This window comes from Bos indicus, chromosome 2, assembly GCF_029378745.1.
Source record: "Bos indicus isolate NIAB-ARS_2022 breed Sahiwal x Tharparkar chromosome 2, NIAB-ARS_B.indTharparkar_mat_pri_1.0, whole genome shotgun sequence".
Lineage (NCBI taxonomy): Eukaryota > Metazoa > Chordata > Mammalia > Artiodactyla > Bovidae > Bos > Bos indicus.
Genome location: NC_091761.1, coordinates 106,516,409 through 106,539,782, shown reverse-complemented (window position 1 = coordinate 106,539,782; position 23,374 = coordinate 106,516,409). Strand labels below are relative to the sequence as shown.

Genomic DNA, 23,374 nt, shown 5'->3' with positions numbered 1-23,374 from the left:
TGTCTGAAAATCAGTTTTTTGGTTCTATAATCCTTCCCATTACGCCTCTCTTTCATGGGCACCGACAAAGTGCCCTGGATCATTGAGCAGGCTAAGAATGAGGCATAGAACTCAAACCCTGGCTCTTTCCAAGGAAGTCTCACAACTCTCTGCCTATTATCAGGGGTTTCTGATAATAGAAGACTCCCCCCAACCCTTCCCCTCTGTGGGTCTTGGTCAACCCTCATGTGGTAATCCTCAACAATCTGTTAATGAATTCATGCTGAAGCATGATTGCTTCAGTTCTCTCTCTTCCCTTCCTGGGGTGAGATCACCACTTATCTACACAGTGACAGCCCTGGGTAGCTAAGAGGTCCTCATATAAAAAGGTGACTGATATAGCTAGTAGGAAAACTATAAGTCCAAGTGGATAAGCTACAGAAAACCAGCAGGTCGGGGGCCCGTAAACCTGTTTAGGCAAAGGAGTCCAGGGGATGATTTAGTCAGGGGGAATAAGCATGTGGAGGCCAAGGGCAAGGACTTGGGCATGTAGGAGCTAGGAGCAGTGGCTGGTCAGAGCCTCCAGCCCTTACCGTGGGCAGGATAGCCGTCCTATGTCTGAGCTCTGGGATGCTCTCCGCCGTGGAGCAAGGAAATCCAGTGGGGCTCCTTTGCTCTTCTTGCACTCGCTGGCTTCCTCCCCTCTTCTGCTGCAGTTTGCTGCTGTCGCTGGCTGACTTACAGCCAGATGGAAGGAGTAGGGTGGGGAGAGGTGTGAGTTCTCTCCTCAGTCCAGCCCATCCCTTAAAGGCCCAGGACACTGGTCAGCATGAGGGAGTCATGGGGGTGGGGTGGGTAGCACAGGATTAAGGGGAGGGATTGACGAGCAGTGCATCTCCAGGGAGGAGGAGCCTGTCTGCCCTTCCTCTCCATGCCAGCCCTCACTGACCTCAATCTCGCAGCAGCTCTCAGAGCGAAACCCAAGGAGTATCCGAGTAGCAGTGCTCCATGAATCACTGTTTTTCATTCTGGTTGGTTTCTCTCTGCATGTTGTACAGCTGTCTTTGCCCTTATTTCATCTGGCTCCCTTCCATGGTGTCTGTTTCCATTGGCCTGGTTCTGTGTCTCTGCATCCTGTCTTGCTGAGCACTCAGTCTAACTTTATGGCTCAGGGAAAGTAGAAAAGATACGGTGGGAAAGGGGGAAGGTGACAAAAGGAGGAAGAATGATTTTAGAGTGTAGAGGGAAAGGTTGGTGTCTCTATATATATTAGATATCTGCTGAATATTGAAGGAATGTATATATGAATGTAGGAGACAATTTGTTTCATAGATTCATTCATCCTACAACCGTTTGTTCAGCATCTCTAACAGGCAAGGACATATCTGTGTGTTTATAAAGGTACATGTAGAAATGAAGCAGACTCATAGTGTATAAGGATCAAAAGCAAAAAGAGGAACACAAGGCTGGAAAGACATCCAGCTGGGAAAGCAAGGTAATGAACTTCTTAAAGCGTGTACGAATAGGCAGCGGAAACAAACACCAAGATTGAGGAAAGTAGGAGAGGAATAGGGGATTGTCAAGGGCTTTATTACAGCTCCATACTTCACAGTGAGAAACGGAGGCCCAGGGAAGTTTCAGCAATGGCCCGGACTCACAGGTCAGAGCAGAGACCGCCAGTCCCTTACAATCTCCCCAGTACTGTGAGCTGGGACCTACTTTTGCTCTGCCTTGGGAAGACTGTGGGGTATGGCTCTTTTTGGATCAGTGTATGACAGAATGGAGCTGAGGGTAGGGGCACAGCTCTGTACTTGGACTTCTGTGGGGTCATCTTCCAGTGAGTAATGTCTTAATCACAGGCACAGAGTGAACTCACTGTACAAAGTGGTGTCATTTCTGAGTGTGCTGGGACCTGGCTGCCTCTTGTGGCTCCTCCAAACATCGCTCAACTGCCTAATATTCTACCATTAGTGCTTATTTATAGCTAAACCTTTAGTCCCATTAAAATAAAATCCTTCTGAGTAATTCCCATAAATGTCCGGATAGTGGTTACTTTGAGGAAAAGAGAGGCATTGCAGTGGGATGGGGCACGTAGCTGGCTTCTGAAATAGCTGGCGAAGTTCTGTTTCTGGTCCTGGGTTGTTGATAAGGGTCTTCATAATAACTTATGAAGCTATACGTTTTATGTAGTTTTCTGTAGCTTTGTTATATTTTACAACAAAAGGGTTTCATGTTTTAGTAACTGGTAATTTCTGAAGCCTTACGAGTCTCAAAATTTATACCTAAGTTGAGTTTACTGCACTGACAGCAGGTTTTAATAAAGGAAAAGGAATATGCAGGGAGTAGAGGCAGAAGAGGGAAGGCCATTCCCGGGGAACAGGAAGATTAGGAGGCACTAAGGTTTAAACTGTGCTGATTTCATATCTTACTTCATAGAGGCTGTTTCCCATGCTTGTCTTATTCTTCTGTTTCCACTCCTCCAACGTTGTCCTGTCCTTATTTTTCCATACTAGCCCTTCCACACTCCAGGATTTTTTTTTTTTTTTAATTTGGCTTCTTTGGGTCTTAGTTGCAGCCTGGGGGATCTTTGCTGCATCATGTGGGATATCTCATGGATTCTCATGATCATAATCTCATGATCAGCTCATGGACTCTCTGGTTGTGGCACATGGGCTTAGTTGCTCCATAGCATGTGGGATCTTAGTTCCCTGACTAAGGATCGAACCCAAGTACCCTGCATTGCAAGGCAAATTCTTTTTCTTTTTTTAAAAAATTATTTATCTTTGGTTCTGCTGGGTCTTCGTGGATGTGCATGGGCTTTCTCTAGTTGCAAAGAGCAGAGCCTACTCTTGGTTGTGGTGTGTGGGCTTCTCATGGTGGTGGCTTCTCTCGTGGAGCACAGGCTCCAGGCGGGTGGGCTTCAGTGGTTTCAGTTCACAGGCTCTAGAGCACGTGGGTTGAGTAGTTGTGGTGCAGGGGCTTAGTTGCCCCGCTGCAGGTGGGATCTTCCCAGACCAGAGATTGAACCCATGTCCCCTGCATCGACAGGTGGCTTTTTATCCACTGAACCACCAGGGAAGTGCATACACTCCAGGGGTATACATATGGTTTGCCTCTCTGAGTCACTATTTGCCTCACCTAGTTGCAGCACCACCTCATACTCTTCTGGGTGTTCTGTGAGAGGTGTTATCACTCCTCCTGGATTTTCTGATGGGAGTTCAAATCTCAAACATTCTGTTTCAGTGTTCTTATAAGCACCCCAGATTATGTATTCTGATTTTGGGGAAAGCCATTAGAAAACCTTCACAAGGTTACTGTGGCTCCCAGGAATGGCTTAGAAGACAGGTCCACTGCAGGATCTCCTTCAGATCCAGGACAGGAGCAGACAGACAGGGCCCTGAGCACAGGAGCTGTCCATCTGGTTTAGTTGCTCCTCTTTCCATAATGATCCTGTCCCATCCCCACACTCTTGTCTATTATTAACAGATCCAGAAACCTGATCAGGGCAGCAGCAGCAGCAGAGGGATTTTCTGGGAACCATGCCCAGGAAAGGCCTAGAAGCCCTAAATTGAAATGAAGGGGTAGCTGGCAAAGAGGAAGACCTCAACAGTGTACCCTGACACTGCTGCACAGGCAAGCCTAGGCTCTCCTCCTGACTCCCAGAGGAGACGCCTTAAACTTCTCTGCTTCAGGGCTGGGGTTTCAGAGACTCACTTCCCAGACCATCCAATCTAACTTCTCACACTTCTGAAATAAAGCTCCCCTTTCTCATTGGTCAAAAAGGAATACTTAAAGTATTAAGTTTCACCTAAAAAATAACTTGTTGATTTGGGCTTCCCAGGTGGCACTAGTGGTAAAGAACTCACCTGCCAATGCAGGAGACACAAGAGACTTGGGTTCAATCCCTGGGCTGGGAAGATCCCCTGGAGGAGAGCATGGCAACCCACTCCGGTATTCTTAGCTGGAGAATCCTATGGACAGAGGAGCCTGGCAGGCTATAGTCCATGGGGTCATGAAGAGTCGGACACGATTGAAGTGACTAAGCACACCTGTTAACTTAAAAGCCAGGATATATAACTTGGAAAGATAACAGAATATATAGACACTTCCATTCCAGAGAAAACACTCACAAAAACCTCCAAAATAACCCCCCTTCCCCAAAAAATTAAGGTGGGAGGGGGGACAAGGAGGTATAAGAGAAACAAGAGATCAGATGATAGAGATTAGAATTTAAAATGCAAAGGCCAGGGCTTTGGTGGTGGCTCAGTGGTAAAGAATCTGCCTACCAATGCAAGAGACATGTGTTTGATCGCTGGTCCAGGGAGATCCCACAAGCCTCAGAGCAGCTAAGCCTGTAGTTAGCATGTTGCAACTAGAGAGTAGGCCCCACTCACAACTAGAGAAAAGCCTATGCAGCAGTAAAGACCCAGCACAGCCAAAAATAAAATCTACAATGCAAAGGGTATAATATACCACTGTGAGAGATAAAAGTTTCAGAAAAGTTCACAAAGTAAAATACAACTGTATGCTATTTATAAGTCATGTCTCAGGAAGGTGGGTCTAAAAGGTTAAAGGAGGGTGTCTGGGTGTGGAAGGACTCCAATCTCATTTTTCTTCAAGACTGTCTTGGCTGTTTTGGCACTATCCATTTCCATGAAATAAAAAAAAATTAATTTTATTTATTCACTTATTTTTGGCTGAGCTGGGTCTTCATTACTTTGCTCGGGCTTTTCTCTAGTTCCATGCAAATTTTAGAATCAGCTTGTCAATCTTCACAAAAATAAACCTGCTGGGATTTTACTTAGAATCGAATTTCACTGGCAGATTAATTTGAGAGAACAGGTATCCTTCCGATATTATTTTGCAGTCCATGGAGATTATATGTCTCTTCATCTATGTCTTTTTTTTTTTTTTTTTTTTTACAATTAAGATGTTTCAATTTTTTTATTTTCAAAATGTACTCATGTTGTCAGACTGTAAAGTCATTCCTGAAATTTCATTAGGGTTAAAAACGTTTCTCTAATGGTATCTTATATACAATTTAAAGAAATAAAATTAAGTTATTGTGAAACTTACATAGTGAGATTTCTAAATAGTTGAGAACATAGGCAAGTTCCCACTTTTTTTCTAACAGATATAAGCTAACCTATACCAACGAAGAAAAATATTAGGTAAATTGACATATGTGACTTGACGACATGCCTGTCAATCTTTCTTTCCAGGATGTTGTTTGCAATGTAGAGTCTGCATATCTTTTGGCATACCTATTTTGAGCTATCTGATTTATTATGCTATAATAAACAATATATTTTTGAATTTCATTTTTTATTGTATTTAGAAACACATAATTGACTTTTTTGAGATGCATATTGACTGTATTCTGTGACCTTGCTAAATTCACTTAATTCTAAGAATCTGTAGATTCTTTTGGATTACTTACATACACAATCATGTTGTCAGCATGTTTGTTTTTTCCCTTTATCTTTTTATTTTCTTGACATCACACTGGCTGGGACCAGTTTATGGAGTTGTGATAGTGGACATCCTTATCTTATTCTGCATCTTGTGGAGGATGATTTCAGTATTTTATAATTGAGAAGTTTACTACAGGTTTTTTAAAAATAGAATTTTATCTATTTGGCTGCATTGGGTCTTAGTTGGCGGCACTCAGGACCTTTCCTTGGGGTGCAAACTCTCCAGGTGTGATGAGTGAGCCCCATTGCTCTGAGCCACGTGGGATTAGTTCTCTGATCAGGGATCGAACTTGTATCCTTTGCATTCCAAGGTGGACTCTTAACCACCGGACCACCAGGGAAGTCCCAACCATAGCGTTTTTTTATTAAGATTTTGTGTTTTCATGAATATGAAACTTTTTCTTTTAAATCTTAAAATTATAAATGAATTTGAATTTTTAGGTCAAAGTAATTATACACAGATATACACATAGGTATATCTACATACACACACATTTAACGATTTTTATTAGATTAAGGATACCCCCTTCTATTCCTGCTTTTCAAAGTTTTTAAAACTCATGAATAGGTATTGAATTTTTTTTCTGTAATACTTATTTAGCTGTATCAGGTCTTAGTTGCAGCATGGGGGATGCTCGATCTTCACTGCAGCATGCAGGATCTTTAGTTGTGGTACATGGGATCTTACTTTCCTTACCAGGGATCAAACCCTAGCCCCCTGCAGTGAGAGCATGGAGTTTTAGCCACTGGACCAACAGGGAAGTCCCAGTATTGAATTTTATAGTGCTCTTTCCTGCGTATATTTAATGATTGTGATTCTTCTCCTGTTTTTTGTTAACTGAATTCAAGCATCAAGTCAATCTATTTTTGCAGTAAATCCAAATCAGATTTGACACATTATCTTTTCTATATGTTGCTAGATTTGACTTGACTGGAAATTTTACATTTACATTCATAGGAAAGGTTAGCACCTAGTTTTCCTTCCTTTAATATCCTTGATAGTTTTTGGTGGCTGAGTTATACTGCTTCAAATTTTAATTAAGACCTGTTTTTTTCTCTAGTTTCTGGAAGTTCATGCGATTGGTGACTAAGATATGAGTGACGTCTCTATTTCATTTCTAACATTGACTTTTTTTCCAGATCAGTCTATAGCTTTATCAGTTTTACTGTTTTTAAGGGAATGACTTTTGGTTACATGTTTTTTATTTCACTTTTTTTTTTTGCACTTCTTCTACTTCTTGAATTTGCTATTCTTTTTCAGTTCCTTATTTGGCTGGACCAGGTCCTTGCTCTGGCACTTGGGATCCCCAGCCGCAGCATACAGGTTTTTTTTTAGTTGTGGTATTTTAGTTGCAGCACGTGATTCAGTTCCCCGACCAGGGATGGAACCTGGGCCCCCTGCCAAGTCCTAGACACTAGACTATCAGGGATTTCCCTCTTTCCCAGTTTCTTGACATGAGGTGTCTTCATTATTTTTTTTTTTCTAATTTCCTTTGTACTTTTTTTTTCCTGTGATGAGTGGGTTTAGAATTATACTGTTTTATAAGTTAGGGACTTTTCAGTTTTTTCCCCTCTAGCTTAATCCCTCTGTGTTCAGAGAACACTGTATTACTTTAATTTGGGGGGGAAATTTCCTTCCTTACAGCTTGATCGTTGAGCTATGATCAATTTTGGTGAAAGCTTTTGGTGCAATTACAAATATGTGCATTGTTGGTTGAGTTACAGTATTTTATGTATGTCAGTTAAGCTAGGTTTGTGTTGTTCAACTTAACCTATTATATCTGCTTTTGAAACACATGTATTTTTTAAAAATGAAATTCTGCAATATTCAGGGAGAAAAATGTCATTTCATTCTATTGTTTTCTATTTCAAATGTTTTCCTTGGACTTTTGATAGAGTAACTTTGCATATTCCTACTCTTCCCCCTCACACTTCCCCAGGCTTTGAGCAGCAGGAATAGTTAGCAAGAGAATCATACATACTGTTAGTAAGGAAGGCATGCTCTGAAGGCTACCAGTACCTCTCCTTGTCCTGTTCCACCACTGAAACAAAGTCCCTCAAGCCTCACAAAAAAGAAGCTGGAAACAGAGGTTGGCTCTGTCTCACTGAGAGCCAGAAACAGGGATGGAAACAAGTCTGGAGATGGAAGTCTTGAACTCCAGAAGGAAATGGCTATTAAAGTTGGTGGTAAAATGTTTCAAGTTTTATCTCTTCATATATGGAAGCCTCTCCCACACCAGTACTAGGTTCTGGCCACTACAGCCAGGAGTGAAGTTCTCTTAAGCAAGACACTTTTATCAGAAAAAAGATGCCACCCCAGCCTCCCAAACAGCTTTTACACATCAGTAAGACTCTTCCAAAGGACTTATCCACAAAGGAACCATCACTGCCCTCTTGGTAGGACAGTGCATGTGTGTGTAGGTGCACAGAGGTAGAGAGGCAAGGTTGACGAGGATCATCTGACCAAAGTGCCTAGATACCTCCACATTGACAAAATCCAATCTCCACAGTTTAAAGGAAAAACTATTGTTACAAAAACAGAAGCATTTTTATTTCAGTCCTGTTGAGGGAGTGAGAGGGACAGAACACACAAAGTGAGGGGAGGGGGTCTCTTTATTCACACACGACATCAGGACCAACTACAAGGAACAATACCCATTTCCACCCCTCCCCTCAACTCCTACGTGGGGTCCAAGGCCCGCTGAGATTAGATGGTACAAGAATTAAGACACTATTGGCACAGTACAATGGCCAATGCACCGAAAGATGGAGAAGAGAATTTCTCAGGGAGCATGGCCTGGGGCCTGGGGCCTCAACTGCTTCCCCAAAGGAGAGGGAATGAGAAAACTTTGGCTCAGCAGGAAGGCGGTTGGCAAAAACCAGGGTTAACCTAGCTGGAGTCTGCAGGACAGAAACTGTGGGCTGAAGGGAGTCAAGACGTTTATCTAGTCCATGCTGCTCTCTGCTTTCTCCAAGGCTTCTTCTCCTCAGGCTTGAGCTTAGTGAGAGCTGGTCTGGTCCTCCTCTTCATTTTTGAAAGCTGCGGAGTAAGTGCTTATTCTACCCTTCCTACATCTAGGCTACTTCATTACTACTTTCTTGGCTCTAGAGAGACAGAAGCCAACTAATAAGGCCGGCTCCCTTTGTGAAAGTCGGCTTGAAAGAGCCCTTGGGTTGGCAAAACTGCCCCTGCAAAGGTTTTTCTGAGCCTGCCCCCTGTAACTCTCCTCAAATGTGTTCAGACTCACCTTCAACTGTGTAAGATGTGGACTGAAAACATTTGGTCTCTCTAGTTGGGTTATAAATTCCATCTTTGATTGAAGATGGGGATTAGAGAGACAGTAGGTAATGGCAGGTGGAAGGACTGGGGGAAAGCAAAGCAATTTAATTTACATTGGACTGCAGATTCAAACCTCTAGATTATGAACAGAGTCATTTAAAGATCCACAGAAGAAATGGAGAGTCTCTGACACAGTACAAAAAAGTGAAAAATATTACAGAGACAATCTCATAATTCCCACAGACCATAAGGGAATGTGTCCAAAACAAAAGAAAAAAAACAAAAAAACAAAAAACCCAACAAGACTGAGCAAGCAGAGTCCAGTGCTCTATCTTAAATCTGAATAAAATTAACTCATTCAGTTAATACTGCTTCAAGTACAATCATGAAGACACTTGGAATTGTAGATTCACACCAAAGCAAAGAATAGGATCAAGGAGCCTATCATCGTAAGCCCAGATAACCTTCCTTTTAAAAGTCATCCAGGAAATGTCTCTGAGGACTTGAACTGAAGGTGACATTCATCATCTCCTCTCAATACAATATCCTTCCAGGACAGTCTGGTGAATTAAGACGCCTGTTTTAAGTTTAGGAAAGTGAACAAGGGAAGAGCACTGAGATTTGGAAAAGCTAGCAGCGAAAGCCATAAGCAAGGTTAAGGTCCTTGTGGCATCCAGAACTGGGGGTAGAAGAATGGAGAAGGGAAGGGAAATAGGTGGTGGGTTCCTGCTGTCCTTTGGCTTCATATCCTTCCCCTGCCTCCCATTCCCCCCAACAGCTCACGCAGCTATTGGCCTCCTAGATGTAATGGGATGTAATGCCCAGACCAACTTTTTATTGAGCTTATCCAGCTAACAGACTTGTAAACAGTGCCAACTGACAAAGGTTTGCTGAATATTACAGCTTGTGTCCACTACACCTCTCTCTAAGATTAAAAACAAAAAACCAAAGTAAACAAATACTGAGAGAGAGGATGAAGTGACACATCTTGAGTCTTCCAGGAAGGCAAAATAAGAAAACGCCACATGGTTGGTCCCAGGCGTTCACCGTGCCTAGAGCGCTGCTGCCGCCACCAATCTTCCCTCCCGCCAGTGGCTGGGTAGAGGTGAGGGAGAAGGGTCATCGTGGGCCTGCTGCAAATACAGCATTTGCTGGTGTTGACACCCTCCTTGGCTATGGTGGCAAACTGCTGTGTCAGGAACCCGTTTCCTGGGAGTAGCAGAGGGAGCCCAGGTCCTCAAGGCAGCCTGAGATGGCAGCTCATACACCTCAGCGGGGGTACCGTGCCCCTTTTCTCCAGTGCAGTTCAGCATTGAGGTCGTCTATTCCCAGTCGGCGATAAAACCTGAGCTGTTTTCCTTGCAGGTGTCCCCTCCCTCCCCCAACTTGGGGGGAGTAGTGGGAGGGGATGGGGGAGGATCACTGAGGGGGCAGGGGAATCCCCCGGGGATCAGTGACCTGACCCTCTTGCAGGTTCTTCACCAGTTGTGCAAGCCAGCGTTTGGTGGTGGTGTCATCTTTTAGCACCTGGGCGAAGGTCGTATCCTTCAGCTGGTCAGGGAGGCACTGCCTGAGTGCTTCACGTGCCCTACATCAAAAACAAACCAACCAACCAGGGAGACCAAACAAATAAACCCACATTGGGGGACAGGGAAGAGCCCTTTTCTTAGATATAAATATATAGAATCCTGGGAATCTATGGCTCTGTCAAGTACTTTAATAAGCCATTAAAATTATCTAAAGCTTATATTAGACATAGGCTTAGAGACCTCCAGGATCTGTTGTCTGTAAACATTTTCAGAATGTTTCCCCTACATTGAACTTTGTGACAAAGCAAATAGAATAAAATGATGCAACAATTTACCTCAATTCAAACTACTTTCTGATTTATTACAGTTGTCGAAATACTCATGTTAAAAATATATGGGTGATAGTAAATGAAACATTCCAAAATCAGAAAAATAACAGGGGATATGACCTGATTCATAGTAGGATAAGTTAATGAACTTTTAACTCTAAACTGATAAAAATTTGTGTCTTTCCAAAAACAGCTTCAGTTTTATGTTAAAACTCTTAAGAGATAAGCAGTAAAGCTATCATAAAGTTATTATCAGATGAACTTTCAAATATTTCATTTTCTTTAAAATATTACCAGTAAAAGTCAAATCTGAAAACTCATTAAGGTAAATTAACTATTTATAAGGCTGTTTTTTTTTTTTTTTTAAGTTATGGCTTTTGTACTTAGCCTAGTTTCTTTTACAAGGAAAATTTTAAATAAATGTATTTTCAAACTTGGTGAAATCAGGAACCACTAAAGAACAGGAGAAAATGGTCAAAGAAATACTTAGGGCTTAAATAACCTCAGTGGCAGGAGTTCACATTAATCAAGTTATCCCCATTCCTAGGAACACAGAAATCATCCCATTATGTGGTTTAGCAGAATATGAGCAAGTGGCTTTCAGCATGAATTATGGATTTACAAAGCAAAAGGTCAAATTTTTCTAAAATGCACTGTATCTACAATGTATGATTTCCGGCAGAAAGAAATAGGGAGGTAAAATAATTAGCTCAAGGACTTTACAGGAATCAAGAGGAGAACTAGAGATACAATTCAAGAGCCCTCTGGGCTTGTTCCTTTCTTAAGAGATCTTTAAAAATATACTTTTCTTTCTTGTAGAACAGAAAGCTCAAACCACAGGAGTAATGGATCATGAGATTCACTATCTGAACTCTCGGGAATTTTAGAGTAGGGTACAGAGTTTTGGTGGGGAGACAACACTCTGATGGATTTTTAAATTTAGCATTTCAGATTTTAAAAGAAATTAATCAAGGTCTGTCTCAGACGACCTGAATATAGTTTTATCCCTTCCCTGTCCTAAAGATACAGAAGCCATGACATGAGATGGGGCAGACGCTCATCAGAGTATTTCCCCAAAGTCCTCTAAATTCTATAAATGTTTACCTGGGGTTATCTGAGAGTCGAAGGTAACATCTTACTACATGCTTCAGCAAACGGGCGGAAGGTTCTTTGGATAGCTGCAGGACCATCTTACCCTGTTTTCCCCAAAACAAGGTGGGGTAGGAGAGAACATACAAAACACAACATAATCCTAGTTGGTATCAGAGACCAGATATTGCAAGACCTGTTATACAAGGTTTCATGGTTGTTGTTTCCTGTTGGGAGACTGAAGTAGCTCAATGTCGACTGCAAAGAAACTAAGTTGTGTGATCAGAAGCCCTGGTGGTCCAGTGGTTAAGAATCCTCCTTGCAATGCAGGGGGACTCAGGTTCAATCCCTGGTTAGGGAACTAAAATCCCACATGTCCTGGGGCAACTAAGCCTACACAACTACTGAGCCTGTGAGCTCTAAAGCCCGGGTGTCACAACTAGAAAGAAGCCTACACGCAGCAACAGAGGATCCCCCATGCCACAACTAAGACCCAACACGGCCAAATAAATAAAAAAGGTAAAGGAAAGAACTCACCAAGATCATGGCGACATGGGAGAAACGCTCATATGTCTGACATATATAAGCCAAACCAGTGTCATCTAAGAGGATCTTCTGGAGGATAAATGTGGCAACCTGGAGTAAAACAAAATTAAGGAGTCTAAAACATTGTTCAGACTTGTCTTCCAACTGTCTACTCCTCTCCTAGGAATAACCATGAAGCAGAAAACTAAGAAAATACCCCTGCATTCTAGATAACTTAATTATGACAACTTATGCACAGTACAAAAAAATTAATACATATTACCATATTCAACATTAAGTGCCAGAATTTTTCCTAAAGCTGTAACATGCCTTATCTTATTTTCACAACAAACCTATGAGGTAGGTACCATTGTTATTTTACTTAAAAAGAGCAGGTAATCATCAGAGTCTAAAAACAGAGAGGTTTTCTTAGTTATTGAACACCTATGTGCCAGGTATAACTGTTAATCAATCAATAACTTGCCAGATTAAGATCCCAAGCAACAAAGTGACTAAATCAGAGTTGAGATCCAAACCTAGTTAAACACAGAGCTTCCCAGTTTTCCATGGGCCAAGATGATTTCAGAAACGCAGCCATGCCTCATCTCTTCCAAATGAGTTAGGTAAGATTTTTCCTATTCTTAAAAGACCGTTAAGAAAATAAGATTTTTAAGCCTCCCTTCAAAAACTTCCAACAGTAATAAAGAATACACTCAATTTAAGCTTGATTTAAGCTCATTAACTCTTACACAGATGGGGTTAAAAAAGTTTTAATTCAAGTCAAATGATTATTATAATGATTCTCTTCCTTAGCTGATCATCAGAATCAACTGTGGGAATTATTTGCTTTATTTTACTATTTTACTGGTGTATAACATTGTGGTCAGCTAAATAATGGCCCCCGAGCATATCCAGGTCATAATCACTAAACCCTGGGGATGCTACTTCATAAGGCAAAAGGTACTTTGCAGATGTGATTGTTAAGAATCTTGGGGGGATTAACCATCTTGGATGATCCAGGTGGGCCTTAGGTCATTATCACAAGGGTTCTTATAAAAGGGAAGTGGAGGGAGATGTGACCATAGAGAAAGTGATATGACAGAGGCAGAGATTTGAACATGCTACACTGCTGGCTGTCAAGATGGAAGAGGGAGGAATAGCCAAGATGTGCAATTCTAAAAGCCGAAAAAGGCAATTCACCTGCCAATGCAGGAGACACGGGCTTTATCCTTGATCTGGGAAGATCCCACATTTCTCAGAGCAACTGGGCCCATGTACAACTACTGAGCCTGTGCTCTGAAGCCCAGGAGCCTCAACTATGGAAGCCTAAGCCCTAGAGTCCATGCTCTGCAACGAGAGAAACCACTGCAATGAGAAGCCTGCACACTAAAAAGGAGTCCCCACTCGCCGCAATTAGAGAAAGCCCATGTGTAGCAACAAAGACCCAGCACAGCAAAAAATAAACAAATAAAATCATATATTTTATATATATATATATATATATATATATATATATATATATATATATAAAGAAAGAAAGAAAGCTGAAAAGAAGAAAGGGAAGAGATTCACTCCTAGAGTCTCCAGAGGCAATGCCATCCTTACGGGCACCCTGACTTAAGCTGGTTAAACTGAATTTATGGTTTCTGGCTTCCATAAACTGGTAGTGTTTTAAGCCACTGAGCTTGTGACAATCTTTTATAGCACGAATAAGAAAATCAAACAAACATATACACAGTAAAATGTGTTAAGTGTACTAATCTTAAGTGTATTTTGATTTTTACTTATTCCACATCTGTGAACCACAACCAGATTAAAATACAGAACATTAGGAAGTTGGGATTTACATATACACAATACTATAAGCTGACTCATTAGAAAAGACCCTGATGCTGGGAAAGATTGAAGGCAGGAGGAAAAGGGGACTACAGAGGATGAGATGGTTGGATGGTGTCACCGACTCAACGGACATGAGTTTGAGCAAGCTGTGGGAGATGGTGAAGGTCAGGGAAGCCTAGTGTGCTGCAGTCCATGGAGTTGCAAAGAGTTAGACACAACTGAGTGACTGAACAACAATAATATAAACAGAAAACCAACAAGGACCAATTGTATAGCACAGGGAACTATACTCAGTATCTTGTAATAATCTACAGTGGAAGAGAATATATATCTATATATTCTTTCTCTCTCTCTCTATATATATAAAGAATATATATTTATGAATCACTTCGCTGTACACCTGAAACTAACACAATATTGTATAAGTCAACTATAAACTATAATAAAAATAAAATAAAAATTTTAAATATAGAACATTTTCAGCACTCCAGAAGATTCCCGTGTGCCTTTCCCCAGTCATATCCTTCCCTGAGAGGGAGTTACTATTCTGATTTATCCTCACTGACTGGTTTTGACCACTCTCGACTTTCACATACATGGTCATACAGTATGAACTCATACGTGCCTGGGTTCTTTCATCTGACGTAATATCACCTATGCTGCATATATCAGCAGTTCATTCTTCTTAACTACTGTGTAATTGATTTTGTAATATACTACAGTTCTATCTTTCATGAGCAAAAGTGCCATAAACACTCCTATACATGTTCTGATGCCCATAAGAGCTCATTTTTTGGGTATGTGTGTGTGCCATGTGCCTTGTGGGACTTTAGTTTCTCGACCAGGGATCGAATCTGGGCCCTTGGCAGTGAAGGCATGGAGTCCTAAACGCCAGGGAACTCTGTAGAGCTCATTTTTCTTGGGTATATATGCAGGAGTGGGACTGCTGAGTCACAGGGTAGACTTATGTTTATAGTGGGTACCACCAAACAGCTTTCCAAAATAACATACTATACACTTATCCAGAGGGATTTAAAAAAAAACAAAAAAACACACCAATGTCCATACTTTATCACTCTGGACAACGGTTCAGTAAGTCAGAGATGGAACCTGGACACTGATGCTTTTAAAACACTTGACAGGTGATCATGTCACACAGCCTTGATTGAGAACCTCTGTTTCACCTGATGCCTACTATGACAAGGCCTGAGACTAAGGATTTGTACATGAAAAGTTAACATGACAAGGTCTTTACTTGCATGGACCAAAAGAAGATAGACATGCCAGGAACTGACTACAAATAATGTTATAAGGCAGGACAGGAGAAGCATTCTAGTTGAAGTGTAAAGGTTGATGGGAACTTCTAAACATCAAGGATGAATTAATTTTACTTTTTTTTGTGTGTGTGTGTTTTTATTTTTTTATTTTATTTTATTTTCTTTTTTATTTTATTTTATTTTTTATTTATTTATTTTTTTTTATTCTTCCAATTTTATTTTATTTTTAAACTTTACATAATTGTATTAGTTTTGCCAAATATCAAAATGAATCCGCCACAGGTATACATGTGTTCCCCATCCCGAACCCTCCTCCCTCCTCCCTCTGAATTAATTTTAGTAATGGGCAAGAAATGAAAATGGAGGGATCGTTAGGATAGGGGCTCGTGGAAGAAATGTCACAAAAGAAGAAAATGAATCTTTGTCTGTCCCAGCCATAAGAAGCCAACTTGAAAAACACCTATTCACAGGCAACTATGAATTTAAAAACAACAGAATACAGTTGTACCCATTCCAATCCTGTCCCAGAAATCCACTGAAATTAACAAAATAAATAAAATTAAGGAAGAAATGAGAAAAGAAAAGCATGAACACAGATCACATGTCACTTATCCTTTGTGTGTTTAGTAGAAAGTTGAAGGCAGAGGTATAAATCCTCCCTAAAACACACACCCTAGACTGGCAGGCTGGGTGGAAAAGTATTCAGAGGCAAAACACTTGACTTAAAAACTGCCAACTTCAGCTCATAACATCTCTCTTTCCATCCATTATTTTTAAACAAACAGCAATCCTGGATAGAAAGACTCCCACAGGGAAACTTTTATAGAGATATAACCCAAGAAACGGTAGCAAGTAATACTTATCTGCATTTTCAAGGAAACTGAAGCGAATATGAACTTTAAAAAAACATTTTTAAAAAGTTAAAAGAAAATACAAAATTCAAAGAAGAGCTGAAACAACAGGAGAAGTGAGAAGCACAGACTAGAGGAAAAAATTAATAAATTAATACAATACAATTTGTATTAATACAAAAATTAACAGAAAATTAATACAAATTAATTAATAAAAATTAATACAAAATTAAACTGCTACATGTATACATATTTATGGAAAGATTCTACAAAAAAGTAATAATACTGGCTACTACTGAGAAGAACTGAGAGGTAAGGTAGAAGACTTACATTTATTTGCTTGTATACCTATTTGTAGTAGCATATGAATTTTTACTTTATTTGTATTGCATATTCACAACAAACAAACTTTAAATCATTACATCTGCTTATATCCAACTCAGCAATACTTACCTAATTAAAAATTAAAGTGAATAGTCAATGTGACCAGATATACTTTAGAAGCAGAGGTTAGATATTGCTAAAAATAGCAACATGGAAAAGTAGCCTTGAGAAAAATCACATTATATGAAATTAAAGATAGAAAGTAATTAGAGGGTAAGAAGAGACACATGAAAAATAGACAATACAGCATAACTGATGTTGCTTAAGCAAGAGGCCAAAACAAAGAGGAAACTATAAAAATTAACAACAAAAAAGACACAATGAGTAGGCTCTTTCAGAAAAAAATCTGACAAGGAAAATATCAGGCTGACTCAAGATTTCACTACAACATTCAGTACCAGAAGACAACATGGCTATGATAATGGAGTTCTGAGAGGGAAGACAGAGGTGAGAATTCTATAACCAGTTACATTATCATCCATGGTTAAAACACAAAGCAGGTAGAAGCTCAAGTGTATATATATATATATATATATATATATATATATACACACATACTTGATTATGTATAAAGAATGTCTGGAAAAATATACCTGTGGGAGTCAGAAGGGGGTTCAGATAAAAGGGAGAAATTTATTATTTAACTTAATATATTTTATTATTTAACTTAATATATTCTTCTGATGGTTCTAGGTTCTTAAATCATCATTATATAACAATTTTTATTCAAAAGAGAAAAAAACATTCACGAAAGTTTCAAAAACTTTCATTTTTGAAGGGAGGCAGAAAAAGATAACTCAACCATGAAGAAGTAGTCCAACAGTCAACACAACATAGAATCTAAGATAAAAACACACACCGTTTTAGAAAGTTCACTTCCAGATTCCATAATTCGCAAACACAAAGGGATAATTTCTGTTGTCAATAGAAAGTTGATTACTTCCTGCTCATCTGTTTTCACCAGAGCCCCTAAAGAAAATATGGACAAACGAAATTACTTCAGAGTCAGGGTTTCCAACTAAAATTGTTCATCCGTCTAGTTGTGGAACTTAGTAACATACAACACAAACTGTAGTTTTTATGTCAGAGAATCAGATTCAAACCCTGGCTTTAAAAAAAAAAAAAAAAAGGAGCAAGAAAAGCACAGGTTGACTGTTGACACTAAAAGATCAGGTACAAAGTCCGGTCCATCACATAGTTAGCATCAGTTTAGCTACTTAAGTAATTATTCTATCACTTTGGTAGACAATCACACAATAATATCACCATCTCTTCTCCATGTACTTTAGGTAAGAGAGAATTCTTGTCGTCATTGTTGTTCTAGTTTCCTAATCATGTTGGACTCTGCGACCCCGTGGACCACAGCCCACCAGGCTCCTCTGTCCATGTGATTTCCCAGGCAAGAATACTGAAGTGGGTTGCCACTTCCTTCTCCAGGGGATCTTCCTGATCCAGGGATCATATCTGCATCTCCTGCATTGGCAGGTGGATTCTGTGCCCCTGAGCCACCAGGGCAAATTAGTGAAGTATTAGTCGCTCAGTCATGTCCAACCCTTTGTGACCCCGTGGACTGTATAGCCTGCCAGGCTCCTCTGTCCACGGAGTTCTTCAGGCAAGAAAACTGGAGTGGGTTGTTATTCCTTTCTCTAGGGGATCTTTCCACCCCAGGGATAGAACCCAGGTCTCCTGCATTGCAGGCAGATTCTTTACGGTCTCAGCCACCAGGGAAGCCCTGGTGAGAGAAGTTGTGTATCAGTATTAAAGCATACTCTCAGGTACAAAGAAACAATGCCCTCTGAATCCTACTCACAATAGGTATAAATGACTTCCTGGTTATTTAATTGCCCCTATTTCCCCCAAAAGCAAAACACTGTAGGGCATACCTAAACAAGAAACACATACCTAGATTCTAATTCTGGTTCCACCGAAGTTTGATAAAGTTACCTTCACTTTGCAAGCCTCTGCTATTTTAATAAATAAGAGCTGCTGCTGCTGTTGCTAAGTCGCTTCAGTCGTGTCCAACTCTGTGCGACCCCATAGACGGCAGCCCACCAGGCTTCCCCGTCCCTGGGATTCTCCAGGCAAGAACACTGGAGTGGGTTGCCATTTCCTTCTCCAATGCATGAAAGTGAAAAGTGAAAGTGAAGTCGCTCAGTCGTTCCCGACTCTTAGTGACCCCATGGACTGCAGCCTACCAGGCTTCTCTGTCCATGGATTTTCCAGGCAAGAGTACTGGAGTGGGGTGCCATTGCTTTCTCTGAAATAAGAGTTAGACAAATAATTTCCAAAATTATCCCAATTCTACTACTCTGCTGGTTTCGAAACTGACACCATTGACCAGATGACAGACACAGTTCAATGATATCCTCTTCATTCTGTATACAGGGAGTCAAAGTCCCATTAAACAAATGACTGTTCCCTGAGTGGTCCAATGCTTCGCTAGCTTTTATATCAAAGGCCTTAGTTAACTCGACCTGTAATAACCATAGTCAGTTACTTCAGAAGAGAGTGGTATCATTTGCTTTAACCAGAACTGGCAATCTACAAATACTACATCTTTAAACAGCACAAACCATAACTAACTAACATGGCCTACAACAGATGTCAAATTACTATCTCATTTAGACTTTTTACATGGGGGTCTAAAATCCATCTTGAATTAATTTTTATAGAGTACAAGATATGGGTCATGGTTCATTGCTTTACATATGAATATCCAATTGTTCTACCACCATTTATTGAAAAGACTATCCTTTCTTCACTAAATTCTCTTTGTGCCTTTGTCAAAAATCCAATTGACCTTATTTGTGTGGGTTTATTTCTGTACACTCCACTCTGCTCTGTAAGTCCTTATTTTCTCCAACACCACAATATCTTGACTTTTGTAGTTTCCCAGTAGATCTGGAAATTAGGTAGACTATATCTTCCAAGTTTATATCCTTCTTTTTAAAAAATGGATATTCTAGTTCATTTGCCTTTTCAGATACAATCTTAGGATCACCAAGGGCTTCTCTTCTGGCTCAGCTGAAAAGAATCTGCCTGTAATGCGGGAGACCTGGGTTTGATCCCTGGGTTGGAAAAATCCCCTGGAGAAGGGAAAGGCAACCCACTCCAGTATTCAGCCTGGAAAATTCCATGGCTCACATAGAGTCGGACACGACTGAGAGACTTTCACTAGGATCACCAATTTCTATTAAAAACTTCTACTAGAATTTTGTTAGAATTGCTCTAAAACTATACATCATTTGGGGGCAGAATGACATAGTAATATTGAATCACTGATATACCAACTGATAAACATGGTTTATCTCTACATTTATTTAGGTTTTCTTTGATTTATTTTATCATTGCTTTATAGTTTGTAACTACAGACTTTGCACATATTTTGTAAAATTTACACCCAAGTTTTTCAAATATTTTGGTAAAATTTCAATTTCTATTTAGCTCAAGCATACCAAAATATGACTTTTATGTACTAACTCTATCCTACAACCTTATTAAGTTCACCAGTACTAGTAGCTTTTTTCTGTAGATTCTTCAACACAGGTTGTCTATGAATAGACAATCTTATTCTTGCTTCTTTTAAAAAAATTTTAACTGAAGTTTTCATTATGAAAGTATTGCTGGCTTCATCAAGAGTTGAGAAGCCCCCTCTGCACGTTCTGGAAAAGTCTTAAACATTTTTTCTTTTTAAGTGCACTTTAGCAGACTGTATTTTTCAAAGAATCTGTCATTTCACCTAGGTGGTGAAATTTATGGACAGAGTTATTAGCAGTATTATCTTACTTTCCTTTTGTCTGAGGAGTCTTACACAATTTCCCCTTCCATTTATCACATTTGCCAATTGGTGTCCTTTTTTTTCCTCGTCTGTCTGGTTAGAGGTTTATTAATTTCATCGTTTTTTTCAACAAAAAATTGGGGATGGATGAAATGGGTGAAGGTGGTCAGAAGGTACAAACTTTCGGTTGCAGGGTAAGTAAGATCCAGAGATATAATGTATAGCATGGTGACTACAGTAACAACACTGTAGTGTATGTCTGAAGGCTAAGAGAAATCTTCAGTTCAGTTCAGTTCAGTTCAGTCGCTCAGTCGCGTCTGACTCTTTGCGACCCCATGAATCGCAGCACGCCAGGCCTCCCTGTCCATCACCAACTCCTGGAGTTCACCCAGACCCACGTCCATCAAGTCAGTGATGCCATCCAGCCATCTCATCCTCTATCGTCCCCTTCTCCTCCTGCCCCCAATCCCTCCCAGCATCAGAGTCTTTTCCAATGAGTCATCTCTTCGCATGAGGTGGCCAAAGTACTGGAGTTTCAGCTTTAGCATCATTCCTTCCAAAGAAATCCCAGGGCTGATCTCCTTCAGAATGGACTGGTTGGATCTCCTTGCAGTCCAAGGGACTCTCAAGAGTCTTCTCCAACACCACAGTTCAAAAGCATCAATTCTTCGGCGCTCAGCCTTCTTCACAGTCCAACTCTCATATCCATACATGACCACAGGAAAAACCATAGCCTTGACTAGATGGACCTTTGTTGGCAAAGTAACGTCTCTGTTTTTGAATATGCTATCTAGGTTGGTCATAACTTTCCTTCCAAGGAGTAAGCGTCTTTTAATTTCATGGCTGCAGTCACCATCTGCAGTGATTTTGGAGCCCAGAAGAATAAAGTCTGCCACTGTTTCCACTGTTTCCCCATCTATTTCCCATGAAGTGATGGGACCGGATGCCATGACTTCGCTTTCTGAATGTTGAGCTTTAAGCCAACTTTTTCACTCTCCTCTTTCACTTTCATCAAGAGGCTTTTGAGTTCCTCTTCACTTTCTGCCATAAGGGTGGTGTCATCTGCATATCTGAGGTTATTGAGATTTCTCCCGGCAATCTTGATTCCAGCTTGTGTTTCTTCCAGTCCAGCGTTTCTCATGATGTACTCTGCATATAAGTTAAATAAACAGGGTGACAATATACAGCCTTGACAGACTCCTTTTCCTATCTGGAACCAGTCTGTTGTTCCATGTCCAGTTCTAACTGTTGTTTCCTGACCTGCATAGAGGTTTCTCAAGAGGCAGGTCAGGTGGTCTGGTATTCCCATCTCTTGAAGAATTTTCCACAGCTTATTGTGATCCACACTGTCAAAGGCTTTGGCATAGTCAATAAAGCAGAAATAGATGCTTTTCTGGAACTCTCTTGCTTTTTCCATGATCCAGCGGATGTTGGCAATTTGATCTCTGGTTCCTCTGCCTTTTCTAAAACCAGCTTGAACATCAGGAAGTTCACGGTTTACGTATTGCTGAAGCCTGGCTTAGAGAATTTCGAGCATTATTATACTAGCATGTGAGATGAATGCAATTGTGTAGTAGTTTGAGCATTCTTTGGCATTGCCTTTCTTTGGGATTGAAATGAAAACTGACCTTTTCCAGTCCTGTGGCCACTGCTGAGTTTTCCAAATTTGCTGCAACATTGAGTGCAGCACTTTCACAGCATCATCTTTCAGGATTTGGAATAGCTCAACTGGAATTCCATCACCTCCACTAGCTTTGTTTGTAGTGATGCTTTCTAAGGCCCACTTGACTTCACATTTCAGGATGTCTGGCTCTAGGTCAGTGATCACATCATCGTGATTATCTGGGTCGTGAAGATCTTTTTTGTACAGTTCTTCTGTGTATTCTTGCCACCTCTTCTTAATATCTTCTGCTTCTGTTAGGTCCATACCATTTCTGTCCTTTATCGAGCCCATCTTTGCATGAAATGTCCCCTTGGTATCTCTAATGTTTTTGAAGAGATCCCTAGTCTTTCCCATTCTGTTGTTTTCCTCTACTTCTTTGCATTGATCATTGAGAAGGCTTTCTTATCTCTTCTTGCTATTCTTTGGAACTCTGCATTCAGATGCTTATATCTTTCCTTTTCTCCTTTGCTTTTCAATTCTCTTCTTTTCACAGCTATTTGTAAGGCCTCCCCAGACAGCCATTTTGCTTTTTTGCATTTCTTTTCCATGGAGATGGTCTTGATCCCTGTCTCCTGTACAATGTCACAAACCTCATTCCATAGTTCATCAGGCACTCTATCTATCGGATCTAGGCCCTTAAATCTATTTTTCACTTCCACTGTATAATCATAAGGGATTTGATTTAGGTCATACCTGAATGGTCTAGTGGTTTTCCCTACTTTCTTCAATTTAAGTCTGAATTTGGCAATAAGGAGTTCATGATCTGAGCCACAGTCAGCTCCTGGTCTTGTTTTTGTTGACTGTATAGAGCTTCTCCATCTTTGGCTGCAAAGAATATAATCAATCTGATTTCGGTGTTGACCATCTGGTGATGTCCTTGTACAGAGTCTTGTGTTGTTGGAAAAGGGTGTTTGCTATGACCAGTGCATTTTCTTGGCAAAACTCTGTTAGTCTTTGCCCTGCTTCATTCCGTATTCCAAGTTCTTATCACAAGGGGAAAAAAAGTGTAACTATGTAATGACGGATGTTAACCAAACTTACTGTAGTGGTCACTTTGCAATATATACATATACCAAATCATCATATTGTATACCAAAAACTAATACAGTGTTTTTGTCATGTCTCAATAAAAAAACACCTGCTATTGGTTTCACTGATGTCATCTATTGATTTTCTGTTCCCATTTTTATTGATAGCTAGTCTTTATTATTTCCTTCCTTTTGTTTGCTCTGGTTAAATTTGCTCCTTTTTCTAATTTCTTAAAGAAAAGCTTAGCTCACTGATTGAAGACCTCTTTCTTTCTAGTATAAGCATTTAATGATACAAATTTTCCTCTAAGCTCTGCTTAAATCTGGATCCTACAAATTTTGATATGTT

General features: G+C 40.3%; 2 protein-coding genes across 6 annotated transcripts in view; both read right to left on the bottom strand.

Moving 5' to 3' along the window:
* Positions 1-7,834, bottom strand: part of PLCD4 (phospholipase C delta 4) — a 31,984-nt gene extending 24,150 nt beyond the window's left edge. For 3 of the 4 annotated variants that reach the window (XM_019976747.2, XM_070772266.1, XM_070772280.1), the window contains exon 1: positions 573-7,834. The gene's annotated coding sequence lies outside the window, so the exon portion shown is untranslated. The remainder of the gene's footprint in view (positions 1-572) is intronic. The other variant, XM_070772288.1, reaches the window with a different exon arrangement.
* Positions 7,835-9,551: 1,717 nt separating this feature from the next.
* Positions 9,552-23,374, bottom strand: part of CNOT9 (CCR4-NOT transcription complex subunit 9) — a 31,339-nt gene continuing 17,516 nt past the window's right edge. For both annotated transcript variants that reach the window (XM_019976704.2, XM_070772392.1), the window contains 4 exons: positions 17,416-17,525; positions 12,218-12,316; positions 11,696-11,787; positions 9,552-10,321 (listed from right to left, as the gene is read on the bottom strand). In XM_019976704.2, the coding sequence (XP_019832263.1) occupies positions 10,153-10,321; positions 11,696-11,787; positions 12,218-12,316; positions 17,416-17,525 (470 nt within the window). In that variant the 3' untranslated portion in view covers positions 9,552-10,152. The remainder of the gene's footprint in view (positions 10,322-11,695; positions 11,788-12,217; positions 12,317-17,415; positions 17,526-23,374) is intronic.